Genomic DNA, 18,693 nt, shown 5'->3' with positions numbered 1-18,693 from the left:
ACACCCTATCCTACAAAGCGAGGATGGAGGAGAGTGAGCAAGTAATGGTTAATGTTTCGTACAAAATGATGCTCTGTACTAAATTTGCAATGAGTGAAGTTGAATACAATTGTAAGACGCCTGAAGAGGTATCTAGGGTTAACAAGATTTCTGTGATTAAAGGTTAAAAGTATACCATCAGAATGTTCACAATTCACACTACGGGCAATATTAATGTGTGTAATAAAGTCATATTAAAGCAATCAATCCTAAAGTTGAGGGGAAATTTCACCGAAAACCACAAATGTCCTATTGTATTAGGAATCACCGGTGTCAGTAGAATCAATCCTATGGGAAATACAAATGTCTGAATAAAATGTTATGGCAATCCATCAGATAGTTGGGTATAAAGGGTGTCTAAAAAATGCTATCACTTAAATGTATTTATTTTTGTGACCCTTGGAGAGTCCAGACACTTGGAGTGTAAATCATATGAGAAGCTTAAAAGTCCAATTTGAGAAAAACCTGTCTGTAATATATTTTATTTACAAGGGATCCCCAGGTTTGTTGTTCCTTTCACATCTACTTGTATTCATTCGCTATCCTCCTACTGTTCTTAGAAAAGCATATCCATTATGTGCACACTTTTTGAAATGCAATTATTATGTTGGTTTGATAATAGCCCATACTTGCTTTTCCTTAAGGAACCAAAGGTCAGAATTCTATAATTCGACCCGTCTGTCTCCCCCTATACCTTTTGCGTCAAGAGCCCACTTGAGAATCTCTCAGTCACAATGGACCCTTTGTTGTGGCTCTGAGAACTGACAGGAGGGCCCTGAGAGCTCTGCAATAACATGTTTACCACTCAATAACACTGTGACTGTTAATGAAGCACGAACTATGGGGGGGGGGGGGGGGGTGAATACAGGACACGGGGGAAAAGGAGAGACACAGGGAACGAGTTGGGTGTGAGAAATGGGGGAAGGAGAAGCGTGTGAGGAGAAGGTAGTTATGTGGAGGAGGGGTGTGACTTATGCAATCTGCCTACTCTCTTTCTCCTCAGCAGTATCAAGAGGACCTGTCTATCCTGTTTTAAATATATAAAAATAGAAACAGTAACTCTTTTTGGGAAGATCACGGCATAATAGTGCATGCACCATAACCCAAGCATGTTGGAGGGAAATTCACAGTTATGTTGAGAACGTCACAGTTCTGCAGTTTGTATTCTGCCAACAACTTGTAGCCTACTATATATTTCATATCATATATTTTTATATTGTATAACAACACAGGGACTGGAGTGTTTCCTCATCAAGAGGACGAGATGGTTATGGATATGGACGGATGTGTTCTACGTCCTCTCAGTATTTATTTATATGCATTTTTTACAATGCCATATTGCACTTTGGCTTCCCTTTCCTTTTTTCTCGCGTCAGTGTGGAGCATTATGAAAGCTATGTGTCTGAAAATTGGCATTTTATTTTATTTGATCTGACATCTGTGAGGCTGCACTGTACCAACAAACCTAAATTGTAATAAGATTGCATCAGGTTAATGACTTTACCCCTCATTGTTAAAGCTGCATCACTGTATTTGCGGCCACCAGGGGGCAGAAAGTGTTGTCAGACTATTTCCACATAAAACACACACAGAGCAACATGTTTCTCCAACAAGAAACATATCTAGCCTGTAAGCTGTTTTATATTGTTCATTATTCTATTGTGTGGTGTGAGGAGTGTAGTGTCAATAAGAACTTGCTTGTTGAAAACAACCCTCAAACCGACAATAATACGAGTTCCAAGACTATTGGTAAAATGCTGCAGAGCTGGTTGTTAATGTGTTCCCTGCAGCCTGAGCAATCTATTTCTCTCATTTGATTCTATGCTAGAGTAAAAAAATATTGATTCAGCCGGATTTAATTTGGGTAAAATCTACCACAGAGAGCAGAGGCTGCATCTTAATTCAGAATACACAACTCTGCAGAAACATGCCCACAACATCTGCCTCGGGGGAAAGGCTGCGGAGATAGGAGGTGCAGGGAATGAAAAATAGCCTCAAGCAAAGCCTGAGAACAAACAATGAATACATAGGGCTCTCTGAGATTGAATAGGTTAGAGTATCTTGTGAAGCAGTAGCTTTTATGTGCGTGTTAGCCGTCTCATTGTCTCTGAGATGAAAGGAGTAAGAGTTGAATTGAGCTTATGAACAAAACAACTCCATCCAGTCCCCTAAGTACACCGATTACGTACAAGACCACAATCAGGGGCAAAAAACGAGACACTCCAGAAACCACCAGATGTGACATGCCCAGTGTGGTGACACGCTCAAAACAAGGTTGGAGGTGAAATCGGTTAATCACACCCTTTGCTGCTCGGGAGAATAATGTATCAGAAGGTGTAGAAAATAAAAATAAATAAAAGAGAAAAAAGGGAAATGGAGGTAACAGCATGAGGTCAATTGAATTTAATCAGAAAGATGGATGGAAATAAAGAGTGTGAATGGTATCATAAGGGTATAAAGGTTACTCTTTCCTATAACTTCTCTATCATTTCTGACTTCTGAAAATGTATCTTTTCGCTTCAGGCTATGTTTCACCTCTTTTCCCTGGCAACTACCTTACGCAAGAGTTCAAACACGGGGCAAACGGGCTCTGTGCTGAAACTGTCTACCAATTCAACTCACACTGCAACATGACGATTGAAATGTCCTTTTATTCCCTTCCTTGTACTAAAGGACTTAAGTTGTATTACACATAGCTAAACTGTCTGGAAACAACATCCCTCATTTGCTTTACAATTTGACACCGCATTGCAGAAAATGTAAGTTTCATTGTGCTGCGAGGGGAGAGTAAGAGATGTGGGCGGCATGAAAGGAGGGAAATTAATGTCCCTAAAATGGAAGTGAATCAATATGGGGGCCCGAGGATGTGAAAAGCCGGAATGAGAGCAAGAGCAGGAGAGGGAGGAGGGCGAGTTTAAATAGAGTTGGAGCAAAATTAATGGTTGTTTAAAAAAGAGATCGCGTGCGCCCACGCACACGTGCACACACACGCACACACGCGCACACACGTGCACACACACACACACACACACACACACACACACACACACACACACACACACACACACACACACACACACACACACACACACACACACACACACACACACACACACACACACACACACACACACACACACACACACACACACACACACACACACACTTTAAGTTCCATTAATCCAATAAAAAGGACATTTATTAGTCATAAACTCCTTATCTTTTATTCTAAAACTTTAATTCATGTCAAAACTCTTCAGGAAAATGATCAGCCTTCATGGGTACAAAACAATGATGCTCATACCGTGTTGTATTATTGCAAATCATCTCGTCAACAGGCAGCAAACGGAGACAATGTTCCCAATAAATAAACAGTACAAGGTAAAAGGAATACAGCAGGAATACGAGGGATGCCCTCATGGTGTCTCACAAACACACCCACACCCACACACACACGTATGTCGGCCCCTCACTTGCACTTGTAAGTGAGCTGTTTGCGGTGAAAGTGGATCCAGGCTGGAGCCGCAACAAGCCCGGTGAGGAAGCCGATGGTGGCGCCAAGACTGCAGGAAACAGGCCACGCCTAAGAGAAGAGGGGCGAGTCAGATCATTGCACTGATAGATCAAAAGGAGCTTGACTATTAGATCAATTCATCCTCTCTCCCCAGAAGCTCGTCTGCCTCAAAGAGAAACTTTTAAAGTCAAATGAAACCCCGGCGGTACAGTGGTGCCATTCAGAATTATGCTCCAATTACCACCGTCTGCCTCCCATTTGCATTTTCCTCCAGTCATTCTGCAGAGAGCTCCCTTTGCAATTATGGTTATAATCGTCTTCCTTTTTGTTATTTAAAAAAGGAAATTGAGTTAGATATGGTAATCGGTTTCAGAATGATATTTCAGCTCTACGAGATTCTATTCACTGCCAATCATGATGAATGGAAGGCTTTCTTGTTAACAGAGAAACCTATGGTGTAAAAAAAAAGAGAAATGGCAGAAAACCATTAAAAAAAGATCCACCAGTTGCAGCAATTCAACATCAGGGTCAAGCTTTAATCATTTTGTAAATTCCGTTGTTATGAATTCTTAAAAGCTATGTCTACTTGCCAAATGTCATCTGTCTACAGGTCACGGCCAGGTTAATTAAACAGTGATGTCTGAATGTACCAATTGAATCCAATTAGAAGCATGAAGGAAATTGTTGTTCTGCTTTCTTCTCCTGTTAATTATCTCATGAACCCTCTGATTTACCTTCTGACTGCTTCTAGGGGTCCCTACTGAAATCATAATGCCTACGTCTGAGATATACTATTCTCTTATTTAATATATGTTTCTTTAAAAAAAGAGATAATCCCATCTGTATTTCTGCCACAGTACAGCCTTGACAGTTGCACTAGTTATCTACTTACTGACATCTCTTTTTGTCAATAAATCTTTTCCACAGACGCAGCAGATCAGGCAGCCTCATATGGGCTCATATATTTCAGGGCAGTGATTATGCTAATGAAATCACTGCCTTACATTGAGAAATATCAAGGGAGCCATTCCTCAAACCAAATAATGTATAACTCACACATTCCTGTTTATTTTTGAACATTTCTTAAAACTGCAACTTCCAAATTTGCTTTACTGCACATATTTTTATTGTTCCGAGTATTTATTTCAGATTCTTGTTGTACTTACTCTTGGTATTTTTTGTGTAGATTTATACTTCATTTGAACACTTTGTCTAATTGTTTCATGTAAAAAAAAAAGTATAATAATTCTATATGTTTTCCCTTTTTAAAACCGTATTCCTCCAACTATGTTTATGTATACACCATCATACACCAAAGCAAATTCCTTGTCTGTGTAAACTTATTTGTTATTCAACCTGATTCCAATTCTAGATTTACTGTAATTGTGTGAACAATTTTGGTGAATCTAATATTAAGATAATAATCCCACAGTATGCATTCTGTTTATAAGAGTAATTCTCCCATGTGCTGACCTGCCACGGCCTGTCCCAGTCCAGAGGAATAGGAAAGGCTCCCACCCAGGCTCCTACCAGTGTGCAGGCCACTGTGATCTGTAGACAGGTGTCCCACACAGACATAGCCCTGGAGACAGAACAAATCTATGTTAGAACATTCGTAAAGAAAGACAAGATTAGCACATTAAACACGATTCATCAACACATCTTTGAAGGACAGGTATCAGGGAAAAGCAGATGTTTGGCTGACCCATGCCGGCTGAACACTCGTATCCAGGCCTGGACGTTGGGACCGAGGACACAGAGACACCTCAGAGTGGTGAGAGAGGTCAGCAGCACAGAGAGGGAGAACGTCTCCAGGGCGGATCTGAAACACGGAGGAGAAAGTTCACAGTATCAGTGGCGGCTGCAACTAGGCAGCAGAGTTTAAGTGATACACACACAACCTGTGTCGATGCAGCAAAGTAAAGATAACAGGATTTCATAGGGGTGAATGATGACAGGGTAAAGCCTACAGAGATCAAATAGAAATCTGTAGCGTGTCCTGAAAATAATCTTGTGATGTGCAAGGAATACTATTCACTTATTTGACCATTAGGCAATAGGTGTTAATGGATTGCTTGCTATGGTGCTCTCTAAAATCAGCAGCCAGCAACAAGTCCTCCTTTGCTGCCCTTTGTATGTCTTTAAAACGTATCTCTGTCTTTTTACACACAGATATATCAGCAGTACTCACTCAATCAGCGGAGCTCCATAGAGAACCACCACCGTGTGGAAGAACAGGCACGAAAGGAAGAAGTACAGACAGGAACGAAACAACCGAGAGAGCTGCAGAAATAAATGAATAAACAGCGTTAAGGGGAAAATATCATCAAGTTTAACGAGTAAACATTATCATTGATACCCAAGTATTCAATATATGATCATATATCTAAAGAAGCACATTAACATCAGTAAAATGGAAACTTAGCCTGGTGATGAAAAAGGATCCTGCAAGTCATAACAATGCCAAACCTTCTTGAAATAATGAATATGTATATCAAAATAATAGCATAGCATCCCAAAAATAATGACAAACTTAATAACAACCTACTTATCTTGAAATAATATCATCTCCAAACACAGACAAAGTATTTTTATACAGTAGTCAGATGTGGAAGAAGTACTCAGATCTTGTACCTGGGTAAAAATAGAAGTGCCAGAGTGAAGTGAAAGTAAAGTCCTGTATATACAATGTTACTCAAGTAAAAGTACAAGAGTATTAGCATCAAAATATACTTAAAGTTCCCAAAGTAAAAGTGCTTATTATGCAAATTGGTCCATTTCAGAATAATATATCATGTGTTTTGATTATAATTATTGATCTATTAAAGTGTTATCACAGATGGTAAAAGTGCAGCTAGTTGTAATCACTTTGTATACTGCAAGGTTTACTCCAGGTGTAACTAAAGTGCTTTTTAAGTGTTGTTTGTATTTCACATTATTAATCCAAATGTGTAAAGTAACTAAAGGTATTAAATAAATGTAGTGGAGTAAAAATATACTTTTTACCTCTGAATTGAAGTGGGGAATAGGTAACAAAGTAGCATAAAATGGAAAAATACTCAGGTAAAGTACAAGTATATCAACATGTTATTCAACTACAGCACTTGAGTACATGTACTTAGTTACTTCCCACCTCTGACTGTAGTATTGCTACTTTTACATAAATTAATAATCTCAATACTTCTTCCACCCCTTCTTAAACTCAACAGTCACCATTACAGTAAGTGAGCACCTTGTATCCCACGGTGTGCTTCTTGGCGGGCGGTGTGATGCCCAGCAGCCAGAAGACGGCCACACTGACAGCGGTCACGGCTCCGGACACCGAGTAGAGCCACAGCAGGTGAGTCCCGTACACCGAGAAGCCCGGAACCGCCGCCGCAGGTAGCACGGTGGCCATGAACACTGAGGCGGCGAGGATAGCGTGCGTGGACGCCATGGCTCTAATTTCATGGTCCCACATGACGACAAATGTAACTACCTACAACAAGAGACCTAGACAAGAGACAACATTCAAATAAAAAATACTTTAAATTGTCAATTTAGCAACGGGTTTACTGAGTAGGTTAAATCCATGGGTGAATTATTTGACCTGTCTTCCGTAAACATGGAGTTACTTCCGCTCCGACTTCAAAATAAAAGTCCAATAGTATCTAGCGCAAAAAAAAAGATAACAACTGAAAGAAATAATGCAAAAGAGAATACTGTTTTATTTAAATATGGTTAGAATGCAGCATTTAAATGTATTGGATATACCACGTTATTGTTAAAGTATTATATTGCCCTCTCCTATGCTCTACCTTTTTTCATTTAGTTTTGTCATTAAGTAATTTAGACTTAATAAGACTTGAGAAATGCATACTGAGAGTTTCAGAGATCGTCTTAATGATTCTGGATGATCTCTGAAATAAATTAAAAATCTAATATTAGAAAGCTGACCATATTTCTGTATCATGTATATGATATTTTCCCATGAATATTACTCAATTTATTTTTTGAACAAAATCTCTGTTTCGTGTGGATCATTTGCTGTGTCAATATGCATCTGATGTTTTGCGTAAGTAAAATTAAAGAGCAGATGAAAAATAATCAGATTTTCCTAAGGGCCAATTAAAAGTATATTTCCTAATGAAATCAAGTGTTTGTTAGCTATATAATAATATGTCAAATATATCTACAGGTGAACACATTGGCTGTAGAATATATGGGAGATTGTTGCACAGTCTTCTCTAGGTTTTACATTTGAGATAATATCCAATACATTAGCATCAATCAATGGATGTTATTCGTTCAAGGGCAATTTCCTATTTTAGTGGACTCTTATTTTGAAGAAAACCACCACCTTAACAATCGGAAAGGGGGCAGTGACCCTCTGTGACGGACGGGAGTATCAGCTAATGATATGTGAGATGGGCACAGTGTTGACCAATCAATAGGTTGAATATACGGAAAGACGTAGAAACGACCGGAAGTTTACATGTTTTTGCCAAACAAAACCTGAGTTAACACTTTTATTCGGTTTCCCCCAACCTTTGACGATAAGTATCTGCTTGAAACAGACATAAAGGAAACATGGTTTGTGACAAGTGTACGTATCACCCATATCGGATGCTTTTAATCTCAAATAACTTGTATATTTGCCGTAAGCGAAGGCTTGAGGTTCTTCTAGATCTAATGCTATGTGACTGCTAGCTAACTGTTATGATGCATTTCTTCGTCGTTATATTGATTAACTGTCCCTTACACTTGAGAGAGTTATTTCTTTACATTGTTTTTTTCTTAATATTACAGGCGAGACGAAGCTCGGTAAAGTGATCACACCTGACACCTGGAAGGACGGAGCACGGAATACAACAGGTAAGTTGAGGACACAGATTCTTGGGAACTATTGTTTGTGTCTTAACTGAGCGACATATTGAGCTACATATTCCTTCATAACAACAAAAAACAGGCTTTAAATATTGTAGAACCATTTATTCAAGGCGGGCATTTTTAAATACTGTCTTACTCAATACTTTAGTGTGAAGGCGTTTATTTAAAAATAAAGCCTTCAAGAAAGAGCCACTACATCTTACTAGTGTATTTTAAGGCTGTATCTTGCTGGCTTTATGACTTTCCATAATATATACATGTAGTGCCTTCTTTGATTTGTTTTTAATTTTTACTAAATGTTATAATTTATAAATGTTTGCTTTCAGATCTCTTATGATAATAACTACTTTATTATAGAAACAAACTTGAACTTTTTTTTTCATTCCGATCAACGTTATTAACATTTTCTTTTCTTCTCTTTTTAATGTATATATATTTTATTATTCGTTTTACTTAAGTTATTTAGAATTTGTGATTTTAAGTTCTATTTAGCGTTATTTAGATGTAGATGTAAATGTGGGTCCTTCTGCTTCTTTCACTTAGAGGGCGGTGGGCGAAAGCTCAATGAAAACAAGATCCTTACTTCCAAGAAAGCCAGGTGAGTAGTTTGCAAAAAGTCCATCAAACTTTGATGTTAAAATCTACAATAAGCCACACAACGTCAGTTTTATTGAACACATTTAATTTGTGCCTTGAACCAGTGCCACTATCTAGGCTCAATCACATATCGGTGCATCTCTAGTTATGTATCTGTTATGCATCTCCCTCTTAGGTTTGACCCGTACAGCAAGACGGGTTTTGCTACCTGCAGGATCTGCAGAAGCTCAGTTCATCAGCATGGATCACACTACTGTCAGGGCTGTGCGTACAAGAAAGGTAAAATAAACTCACTCACTTGACAGATGTTCAATAGATAACATGCATTGTCTGAAAAAGGCTAGTGGTTCTTTCTTGAGAATAACGATTGATATTTAGCTCTTTATGTATCAAGCAATGTAGATCGTACACCTCACCTGTGATCAGGTACTATTTTTTATGTGTGAAATAGTTCCAAGATACATGATTGACAAAGAAGTACGTGAATCATTTAGAATAACTTGGACACTGTTTCTTGAAAGAGAGGTTACCAGATGGTTCCCAAAACACTACACACGTTCACAAATTGCAACCTAACAGGGTATTTGGGATTAGGCAGGTAGAGGTAGTGTGTGCCTTTCAAACAGCTGGGGGGTTTGTTTGTTTAATGTAAACATGTTGACTTCATTCTTAACAGCTTGTACACTACATGCCCATTAGGGTTGCTCAATTAATCGTATTTTAATCGCGATTACGATTATGGCTTGCAACGATTACGAAAACAACGTAATCGAAATAAAACGATTATTTTTTTATTATATAATATATATATATTTTTTTATTTTTTTTTGGGGGGTTTTCAGTTGAATTATACTTAAAATTCAGGGTAATCAACTGTTAAAAACATACTGCTCACATTTTTTCTCTCCAATAAATGGATGTTTTCAAAGTCAGTGAATAATCACATTTAATAATCGCAATTACAATTATTGACCCAAATAATCGAGATTATGATTTTTGCCATATGTAAAATCGACAATCTTAGCAACAAGCAGCGAAAGAGGCAAACGATATCCCTGCGGGAGTTGGTGATGACCAAAATCAGAGCTAAATGAGAATGAATCTTGGATGGATATTGATCAGGTGCACATACTGTACTGTGTCTGCTAACAAGTTCTACATGACAACTAACTACACTGATTTGATGTCAATGATGTATTCACAACGTGCCGCCCCTTCTCCTGATCTTGCTTTTATTTTCTGTCTATACATTTATTAATTCTTATTTTGAATTGCTTTTCTTATGCTTGCTTCCTTTTTTGCCACTCCAGGAATCTGTGCAATGTGTGGAAAGAAAGTTTTGGACACCAAAAACTACAGACAGACATCTGTGTGACAGCGTGCCGAACAGATAACAGTACGACGAGTGAATAACAGATGTGAGGATGACACGGAAGTGTATGTTTTTGAGTAAGCTTCCACAATATCGTGCTCAACATACGGCCATAACTCTTTTATGTTATTTTTCCCACCTTTTGTGAAAGAAAGAGATTTGGAGCTAGCTTTGCCCTCTTATTACAAAATATCATATAATGCCACTGGAACTATTGCAGTGGCCGTACACAGGGAAGCACCTTTGTATCCAAATAAACCACCGGTCATCACCTGTTACTAGAGGCTTATAGGTTTCTTTGTATATTTTAAACTCAGGCGTTATATATATTTTCTTGAAAACATAGGTTGATTTCTGTATGTGATGTATCATGTGTGGCATTTTTGATTGAATTAAAGCATTCAATATAAAGTACATTTGAAAGGAGTATTTTATACCTCTACCTGACGCATAAAGGGTACACTGCTAGCCTCTTACGCACATCATGCCTAGATTTGTCCTGTATGCCTGTAATAATTGCTTTACTCTTCCATAATCACATTAAGAAACGGCATGCTCCGTTGTCAGATGAGATAAGCCCCCCCCCTTCTCCATTGCTGTCAGAGATAAAGGTTAAAGTTCACAGGTTGTCTGACAACAGGCTCCTCCTTTGATATTTAAAGGCCCTTCTCTGCCTCAGGCCTTTGACCATATGCGCACACACTTGTTTTTATGTTTCATTATTGATTTATGCTGTTGTGCCACAGCACAAAAACAGCATCAGTCTCCAGCTAACACACGCAATATACAGAGTAGGTCATGGTGGCATGTAGCAAATGAGTCAGAATAACCCTTTCTAACAGAAAAAACGACTACAAGTGGATATATCATTTTGGTTTGTCTCGTTTTATCACTGACCTTTTGCCCCTGTTATTCTGTGGTGTGGTGCATTCAGTTACAACAGTATCCAGTTAATAACCAGCCAACCTTAGAGCCCCACATGTTCATGTCATTTGTAGGGTGTGTGATACTGATGCAAAGATCATGTGTATACCTGGCCGTATTCCAAGTCCTTACTAAATACTTTTAGTATTCATCATGAACTATATACTGTATCTGTCAATGGTACTGGGAAACAATGAATCTAATGTTTGTGCACTAATGATGTAGACTTAGTCTATAATACCAGCAAAACCAATCACATTCCCATCAGCCTTAGCTGTACTTAGTGCTAATAAGCCAGTATTGACTATTTTCCCATCATACACAAAAAAAGTTCCACCTTCTCTCCAAAGCTTGGCAAATAAAAGCTGTTACAAAAATGTTTCCCTTCCTTAAAAATATTTTTTTTCAGCCAAAATCAATCAGTGTAAATAAAGGTTATTTGACTAAATCATTACATCTCTTACATCCTTTTGGACAGCTCTCTCTCTTATCGACACAAAGTAATGCTGACAACTTTAGTAATGTTTTCTTCATTTTATTAAAGCAATGAATCTTCCAAATACAAGCAGCATTGGTCATCTTTTTTTTTCTTTTTTCATTTCTTCTATACTTTGGACAGCAGATATAATAATTAGTATCTTTATAAATGTTATATATTACAAAGACTTGATAAATGTATTAATAAATGACACATAAATCATTTGATGTTTAAAATCAAGACATTCTAAATATGATAATAAAGCAAGAAAGGGCGTAAGAGTAACAGCTAAAGCACCAATGATATTTCAAATGAAAAACAGATAACATCTTAATTTCTGACATTTTAACACCTCAGGTTTCATACTTTATAACAATATTTCCATGTAAGACTAAAATATCTACCAAAGGCACCAAGAATGTGAGTCTTACATTTCCTATTGTGTTCACAGTGATGGATTTCTGCAGCAGGACTGCAATCTATCAGGCGTCAGTGTATAGAGGCGAGCTCCAGAGAGACCCTGCATCAAACCGCAGCTTGTTTCCTGCTAGTGGTTTGTAAATAAAAATAAACAAGTCAGATTAGAATCCAAAGATACTCTAGAGCTTTCCGTGTGTTACAAAGGCCCGGGAGTGAATGACGTCTGTTAGGCGCTGCGTGAAAGAGTCAGGAACTCTTCCCGGGTTTTGGGGTCCTCCAGGTAAACCCCCAACATGGTGCTCGTCACTGTGCGGCTGTTTATCTTCTGCACACCACGCATGACCATACACATGTGCCTGCAAACACACACATGTCACAATCAGATTTGTGTGTGTGTGTGTGTGTGTGTGTGTGTGTGTGTGTGTGTGTGTGTGTGTGTGTGTGTGTGTGTGTGTGTGTGTGTGTGTGTGTGTGTGTGTGTGTGTGTGTGTGTGTGTGTGTGTGTGTGTGTGTGTGTGTGTGTGTGTGTGTGTGTGTGTGTACACTTACGATGCTTCAATAACCACAGCAACACCTTTTGGCTGCAGAGCCTCTGATATCCCCACAGCAATCTGCTTGGTAAGACGCTCTTGAACTGAAACAATAACATATATGTAAACATCATGATGCATTCAAATTATTCGGTAAACTACAAGAAAAGTGCTGTAATTAAATGCAAATACTATTATATTGCATATTTCTTTGGGAGCTTACCTTGAAGCCTACGACTGAAGATCTCTACAATCCTGCAGAAAGTAAAAAGAAGAGCAGCGATTACAGATCAGGCGTAATAATGATGAATCTTTTGATAAACACAGAGTGGAGCCTCTACTCTGGCTGTCTAACTGTACAGACCTACATCTGTGAATGATTCACCCTAGGGAACTCTCTGAATCTGTAGTGCAAGACTCAACTGCAAGCTTTTCTAAGAAACCCAACGACACTGTTGCTGTTATTCTGGGTTTGTATATTCAGAGATGGTGTGATATTTTAGGAAAGGGAGAAAGAAGGTGACCGACAGAGAGGCTGTGATAATAACTGGTGATTCCCACAGGTCTGAAGGGATTTTCTCATGGCTCGAGAGGGGATAGAGTTCAGACTTGTGTCTGATGAGGGGACTGGATGATGGCTACTGGGCTTAGACTTAATCCTCCAGGTCAATGCGCTGAAATAACAGAAGAACGCAGCCAGCCTGCAGTAACACCAGAAACATACAGTGTGTGTGTGTGTGTGTGTGTGTGTGTGTGTGTGTGTGTGTGTGTGTGTGTGTGTGTGTGTGTGTGTGTGTGTGTGTGTGTGTGTGTGTGTGTGTGTGTGTGTGTGTGTGTGTGTGTGTGTGTGTGTGTGTGTGTGTGTGTGTGTTACCTTGCCAGCTTGCTCAGTCCAACCACTTTTTTGTTGGGAATGTACCCGATGTGAACCTAGAGAGAGATAGCCAGTGAGTGCAGGGGTCACATAATCAGATCAAAGGATGGCAAATATTAGCAATTCAAATGACCTTACATGGCTTAGAAACCCAATGTAATGATGATCCAATATTTGCTGTTAACCCACTAACACTCCACATGCTTTGTCTTACCTTTCCAAAAAATGGCACCAGGTGATGTTCGCACAGTGAAAACACGTCTATGTTCTTCACAATCACCATCTCATCATGGTCTTCGTCAAATATGGCGTTGTTTAAGATGTCTGGGGACACAAACACACAGGTTTTAAAGAATATCCACTTAAATATCACATAGAACATTTTAGAAAATCTTGTTTTTCCCACCAGTAGTCCAATTGTATTCAAAAGCCTATACTGCATTATCATATACTTGAATTACTAGACAGTAAGATTGGATCTTCTGCTGTAGAGAAAACTCCTAAACCCTAAATCAAATAAGGTGTTTATATACTAACGAGCACAACTCTTACTCTGTTTAGCCTACAATTGAATGCAATCAAATGAAAATGTTCCCATCACAAACTACAGCTTTTTCCAGGTGGAATCCACAAAACTGCATTTCAGTTTGCAGGGTGTTGTATTTGCAGTGCACTTTTATCATTAGTAAGATAAAAACAAGATCATACTACATTGGTGACTGTGTTATTAAACCACCCTGCATCCTCAAGAGAAGAGACCCCCCCCCCCCACAGAAGGACCTGTTGACTCACCTTCGATGGTCTCGTGGTAGCCCTTGGTGAGGAACTGCATGGCCTTGGCGGCGCGCAGCGGCGTGCGCAGCAGCCCCTGCCGGTCCGTGTCCTCCCCCAGCTCCCGGAGGATGCTCGTGTACGCGGCCTCGAGCGCAGGTAAGCGGGACTGGTCCTCGTCCTTTTTGCGGGACGTCTCGTGCTTGTGGTGCACGACGGACTTCCTGCTGTCGATGAGGAGATCGCTGTTGTTGCAGTGGAACTCCTCCACGGTGTCGTTGACCTTTACGTTGCAGTGGCCGTTCATGTTGGAGTTGTTTATTTGGTGTGTTTAACTCTGGAAACAGAGAGCGGAGAAGAGTCCTGGAGTTGAGATACCGTGCAGGTCTGGAGAGATAGTCCTGGAGTTGAGATACCGTGCAGGTCTGGAGAGATAGTCCTGTTCCCGGCGCTCACCGTGTTTATAAAGCCCAAACCGGGTGCCTCGTGTGCATCGTTCGTCAAGGTGCCGCCTACGTCATAACATTAGTTTCGTCAGCAGGTTGAATGTCATCACAGAGACCCCCCTCCCCCTCTTGAAACCCATAGGGCATGTAGCTGACTTGTGTTCATTACTTGACAAATCATCATTTGTTCTCATTAGCTTTCTTTACTGGAAATTAGACAGACCTCTTTCTGACTGCACGCTCATGACTTCACGTGGAGCTCAGGCATTATTTATTTACAGTTATGCTAATTTTGTTTATTTTCAATTTAACCTAGAAAAAGCTTAGTTTACAGCTGTGTGTGCAATACTCCGTATATGAAATGATATACAATCAATAAATAAAAAGCAAAATTCAGGTATATTAGACATGAATAAAAACAAATCATTGATCAGTATTGTCTGAACATTTAAAAAAAGACTATATTCTTATAGTACTACTACTACTACTACTACTACTACTTATTCTTACAGTAAGTAGCCTACTGATTTGCATGCTATTTGCATGATGATAGAGATTCAATATTTGTATGGTCTTATAATGTGTAGCTAACTTTCCATTATCAATCAAGATTTTTTACGTTTATATCGTCAATCAATCACAATTTCTCAGAACCTTAGGTCACAAATGTCTTGTTTTGTTAGACCAATGGTTCAAAACCCAAAGATGTTCCAGGTAAAAAAAAGGAAGGCAATCATTATTTTGGAAAAGCCAGAAGAGTCTTTTGATTCATAAATTAACTCAATAGTGAATGGATAATAAAACATTTGAATTTTGAATGTTCAAAACATTATCTTCATTCAATATAATACACACTGATGCTTTACCAAAGCACACATGACTACTGTTCATCTATGAGGACCCTATGAACAAGTTGACAGGAAGTCTGTGGTGTCTGTGCAGAGTGCACATTCTCGAAACAAAACATATTGCTGCGCAATAACTTTTACGCTATCAAACACACTATAGTTGAAGAAATGTTGCTGCTCATTCATGAGGCTTATTCAGTTTTGCTGATAGGTTCATCAGTTGAACTATCATGTCAAATCTCATTGTGAGACCTTCAAGTAACATGAAACAAGGTGTGCTAAGTGTTATTCCACATTGTGATGAATATCAGGATGGCATTTCCATTGCCATTTAAAACATTTAATTTAAAGGAGTTATGTGTGTTTAAACAATTTGGGATAATATGGAAAGCCCTGCAAGGGATACAAATGACCTCTTTTCCTTAGCATGACATGGATGAAATATGGATATACCCATGTTCCCAGGACCATTAATGTAAGAGATTGGTTAGGGCTATCTTCCCAGTTCAAACACAAGAGAGTTAAGGGAGTTGGATGTGTCAAATGCAGTTTGAATGGTAAAAATCAATTCAACCTCGGTTGAGATATGAATGTCTAATGTCTCAAAAATGTCTTCCTGAAAAATGTGAGGAAATCCCCCCCATGTAGCCTAATATAAACCGATATGATTGACCTTCGGGAAAAGATTCACTGAGAACATAAGACTATTTGAAATGTGTCATATTAAGAGGATAGTCAGCAGAGGGACATAGGACCTTCAGTACATAGATATGCTCCCCATAAAAAGTCAGGGGATCACTAAGGTCATTAAGATGTATCCTATGCGACCATGAAGATACTGTATAAGGGTATCCAATGGATATTTCAGCCCAGAACAAAGCTCTAGAATGAGTGATATATGGACAATATAGGGTGGTTAAAAAGTTATTGTAAGAAAAGGCAGGATGGAGGAGGATGAAACAGTGGCTCATTACATCTGAAACAAATTGTCAATGACGGCGTGCTGCTGCTATTAACAGGGGAGAATCGGTTCTCACAGCCAAAAAGAGCAATTGTGCTGCTGACCTCATGACACCCTGAGCCATAGCCGTGGGAACATGTTTCAAATGGGGGGTGCTGTGGGGATGACACCAGGTCTGGTTCTGACCAATGTGCTGCCCTATAGGCAAGATTTTAGCTGGCAATGAAAGACCTCTACAAAAGACCAATACACTATGAAAAGAGAAAAATATTGACATGGTGGACAGCTTATATATAAAAAGGCTTCAAATGTATTTAGTATTATAACATGTTTTAATTGGGGGGTGGACTTCACATCCTCTAGGGGGGTCCGGGGCTGCCCCCCCGGGAAGATATTTTTAACATTTTAAAGTAAAATGCTTCAATCTGGTGCACTTTGAGTGCCCAATTACTAGAGACTGATCTAGGGGGTACAACTCTAAACACCCATATGAAAAAGATCGGTTTGCATTTTATTAATCAAATAAGTATGTGAACATTTTCAATAACCTACCATAGCCAATAACAAATAAATGTAACTTATTTTATTTTTGTTGTTCATTCATATCTTATTTTACCAGTTAACATTTATTTATGCATATTTTTAAATCTCTCCAGTTTTAAACGATATTTTTGGTTTACTGTCCTATAGTAGGCTATACATTGGAATGATTTCAAACCTGTTTTTATTTATCCTAATAATTATAAAGGTGTGCCTTGGAAATATTTGTTTACATAATTGTGATCAATACGTTTGAGACTCACTGAGATAATTTAGACTAAAGTGAACTATCTAAACCCTCAGAGTCCTTTACCTCACTGAGCCTCTCAGTCTGACAGGACAGAACTCTCCCTCCACATTATTGTAGAAACAGCTTCTTATATCCGTTAGTGAAACCGAAGCTAACAACAATCCCCGCCGGTACCGGTGCACCCCCTCTCTCTATCTCTCTCACTTTGGCTGTGAGCTGCGGGCGCCTGAAGCCAACATCCCCCACTTTCATCACTACAGCGCCCATCGTACAGGGCAAATGGAAAATGTAACCGGGGTGAAAAGGGTGTTATCTTTACTTAATTATGAATGTTGTTAGATCAAGGCTGAAAATTCATTTTTTTGGTATTATATTAGTATTATATCTTGTAGAAGTGCAGATCCCCTGTCATCCACCTGGGGGTGCTGCAGCACCCTCAGCAACCCTACTTCCCACTGCCTTGCCCTGAGCTCCTTAATGTCCATGATGGCTCAGAGCTGCCATCCTCCTGCCTGTCGTGTGTACTTACTATGGAGGTTTACAGTTCATCAATTGAATTGTTTCATTCCAAAATAGGTCACCTAATCAGAAATTGTTCTTAGTCAAATAGGATTCATTCATATTTTTAGAGTTACAGTGAATATTTTGGTCATGCTGTCAGGTTTGGACAAACATCTAATTTAGTCCTTCACTTCTAAATGCTCACAAAAAGTGTACTTTTTTACTAAATTAGTCAGCTTGTTCCAGACATTGAATATTTAATAATAATTATATTTTTTAATATTATTTTAGATTATTAGATTTGGATTTCTGCTCAGTGTTTGGAGTCAGTCATCTATGTTTTTCAAATAAGTTGAAAAGCAATGTCTTATATTACAAAAACCTCACTGTAAATAGATTTGTAAATTTGAGTTTGAAGTATTTGTGAAATATTCCCACTCTAAAAAGAAAGTGTATTTGGGAATAAATCTATTCAACAGCTAATGTGATGATAACATGACCTAACATTTAAATGTATAAGCACTACTTGTACCTTAGCGCCACTATTATAATTATAGCTTCAATACAATATTGAATACTTCCTCCTAATACATTATAAAACGTTAAAGTTGATGATTTTTTTTTATATGGGACAACTGTTTTCTAACTAAAACTAAAAACACCTTGGGCCAAAGCTTCAGTAAAATAGAAGGTATTAGCAAAAAAACATTGCAGCCAGTCACCACCGCTAAGCTAAAGGCGTCTAATGCTCGGAGTGAT

General features: G+C 38.7%; 3 protein-coding genes across 3 annotated transcripts; 1 reads left to right on the top strand and 2 right to left on the bottom strand.

Moving 5' to 3' along the window:
* Positions 1-3,255: 3,255 nt before the first annotated feature.
* Positions 3,256-7,173, bottom strand: pigf (phosphatidylinositol glycan anchor biosynthesis, class F). The gene is made up of 5 exons (XM_079657183.1): positions 6,786-7,173; positions 5,745-5,836; positions 5,259-5,375; positions 5,027-5,135; positions 3,256-3,622 (listed from the first exon to the last, which is right to left on the bottom strand). Exons 1-5 carry the CDS (start codon positions 7,011-7,013, stop codon positions 3,509-3,511), a joined length of 660 nt encoding a protein of 219 aa, XP_079513309.1. The 5' UTR covers positions 7,014-7,173; the 3' UTR covers positions 3,256-3,508.
* An 809-nt stretch (positions 7,174-7,982) lies between these two features.
* Positions 7,983-10,807, top strand: cript (cysteine-rich PDZ-binding protein). Its single transcript, XM_079657185.1, has 5 exons — positions 7,983-8,138; positions 8,342-8,407; positions 8,966-9,020; positions 9,195-9,298; positions 10,330-10,807. Exons 1-5 carry the CDS (start codon positions 8,123-8,125, stop codon positions 10,392-10,394), a joined length of 306 nt encoding a protein of 101 aa, XP_079513311.1. The 5' UTR covers positions 7,983-8,122; the 3' UTR covers positions 10,395-10,807.
* Positions 10,475-14,919, bottom strand: gch2 (GTP cyclohydrolase 2). The gene is made up of 6 exons (XM_079657182.1): positions 14,410-14,919; positions 13,832-13,941; positions 13,618-13,673; positions 12,967-12,998; positions 12,763-12,847; positions 10,475-12,569 (listed from the first exon to the last, which is right to left on the bottom strand). Exons 1-6 carry the CDS (start codon positions 14,693-14,695, stop codon positions 12,440-12,442), a joined length of 699 nt encoding a protein of 232 aa, XP_079513308.1. The 5' UTR covers positions 14,696-14,919; the 3' UTR covers positions 10,475-12,439.
* Positions 14,920-18,693: the final 3,774 nt, after the last annotated feature.

The sequence above is a fragment of the Notothenia rossii genome (genome assembly GCF_949606895.1).
Source record: "Notothenia rossii genome assembly, chromosome: 11".
Lineage (NCBI taxonomy): Eukaryota > Metazoa > Chordata > Actinopteri > Perciformes > Nototheniidae > Notothenia > Notothenia rossii.
The sequence above is the reverse complement of the archived record's forward strand: the minus strand, read 5'-3'. Positions and strand labels throughout refer to the sequence as shown.

What these genes read in the sequence shown, in the direction of transcription:
- pigf (XM_079657183.1), bottom strand. Translation starts at nt 7,013, where the DNA reads ATGTGGGACCATGAAATTAGAGCCATGGCGTCCACGCACGCTATCCTC. An exon ending in CGAGTGTTCAGCCGGCATGG is followed by an intron (nt 5,136 to 5,258) that starts GTCAGCCAAACA and finishes TTCTGTCTCCAG; the next exon opens with GGCTATGTCTGTGTGGGACA. An exon ending in ACTGGGACAGGCCGTGGCAG is followed by an intron (nt 3,623 to 5,026) that starts GTCAGCACATGG and finishes CTCTTCTCTTAG; the next exon opens with GCGTGGCCTGTTTCCTGCAG.
- cript (XM_079657185.1), top strand. An exon ending in CTTACTTCCAAGAAAGCCAG is followed by an intron (nt 9,021 to 9,194) that starts GTGAGTAGTTTG and finishes TCTCCCTCTTAG; the next exon opens with GTTTGACCCGTACAGCAAGA. An exon ending in GGGCTGTGCGTACAAGAAAG is followed by an intron (nt 9,299 to 10,329) that starts GTAAAATAAACT and finishes TTGCCACTCCAG; the next exon opens with GAATCTGTGCAATGTGTGGA.
- gch2 (XM_079657182.1), bottom strand. Translation starts at nt 14,695, where the DNA reads ATGAACGGCCACTGCAACGTAAAGGTCAACGACACCGTGGAGGAGTTC. An exon ending in TGGTGCCATTTTTTGGAAAG is followed by an intron (nt 13,674 to 13,831) that starts GTAAGACAAAGC and finishes ATCTCTCTCTAG; the next exon opens with GTTCACATCGGGTACATTCC. An exon ending in CTTCAGTCGTAGGCTTCAAG is followed by an intron (nt 12,848 to 12,966) that starts GTAAGCTCCCAA and finishes TTATTGTTTCAG; the next exon opens with TTCAAGAGCGTCTTACCAAG.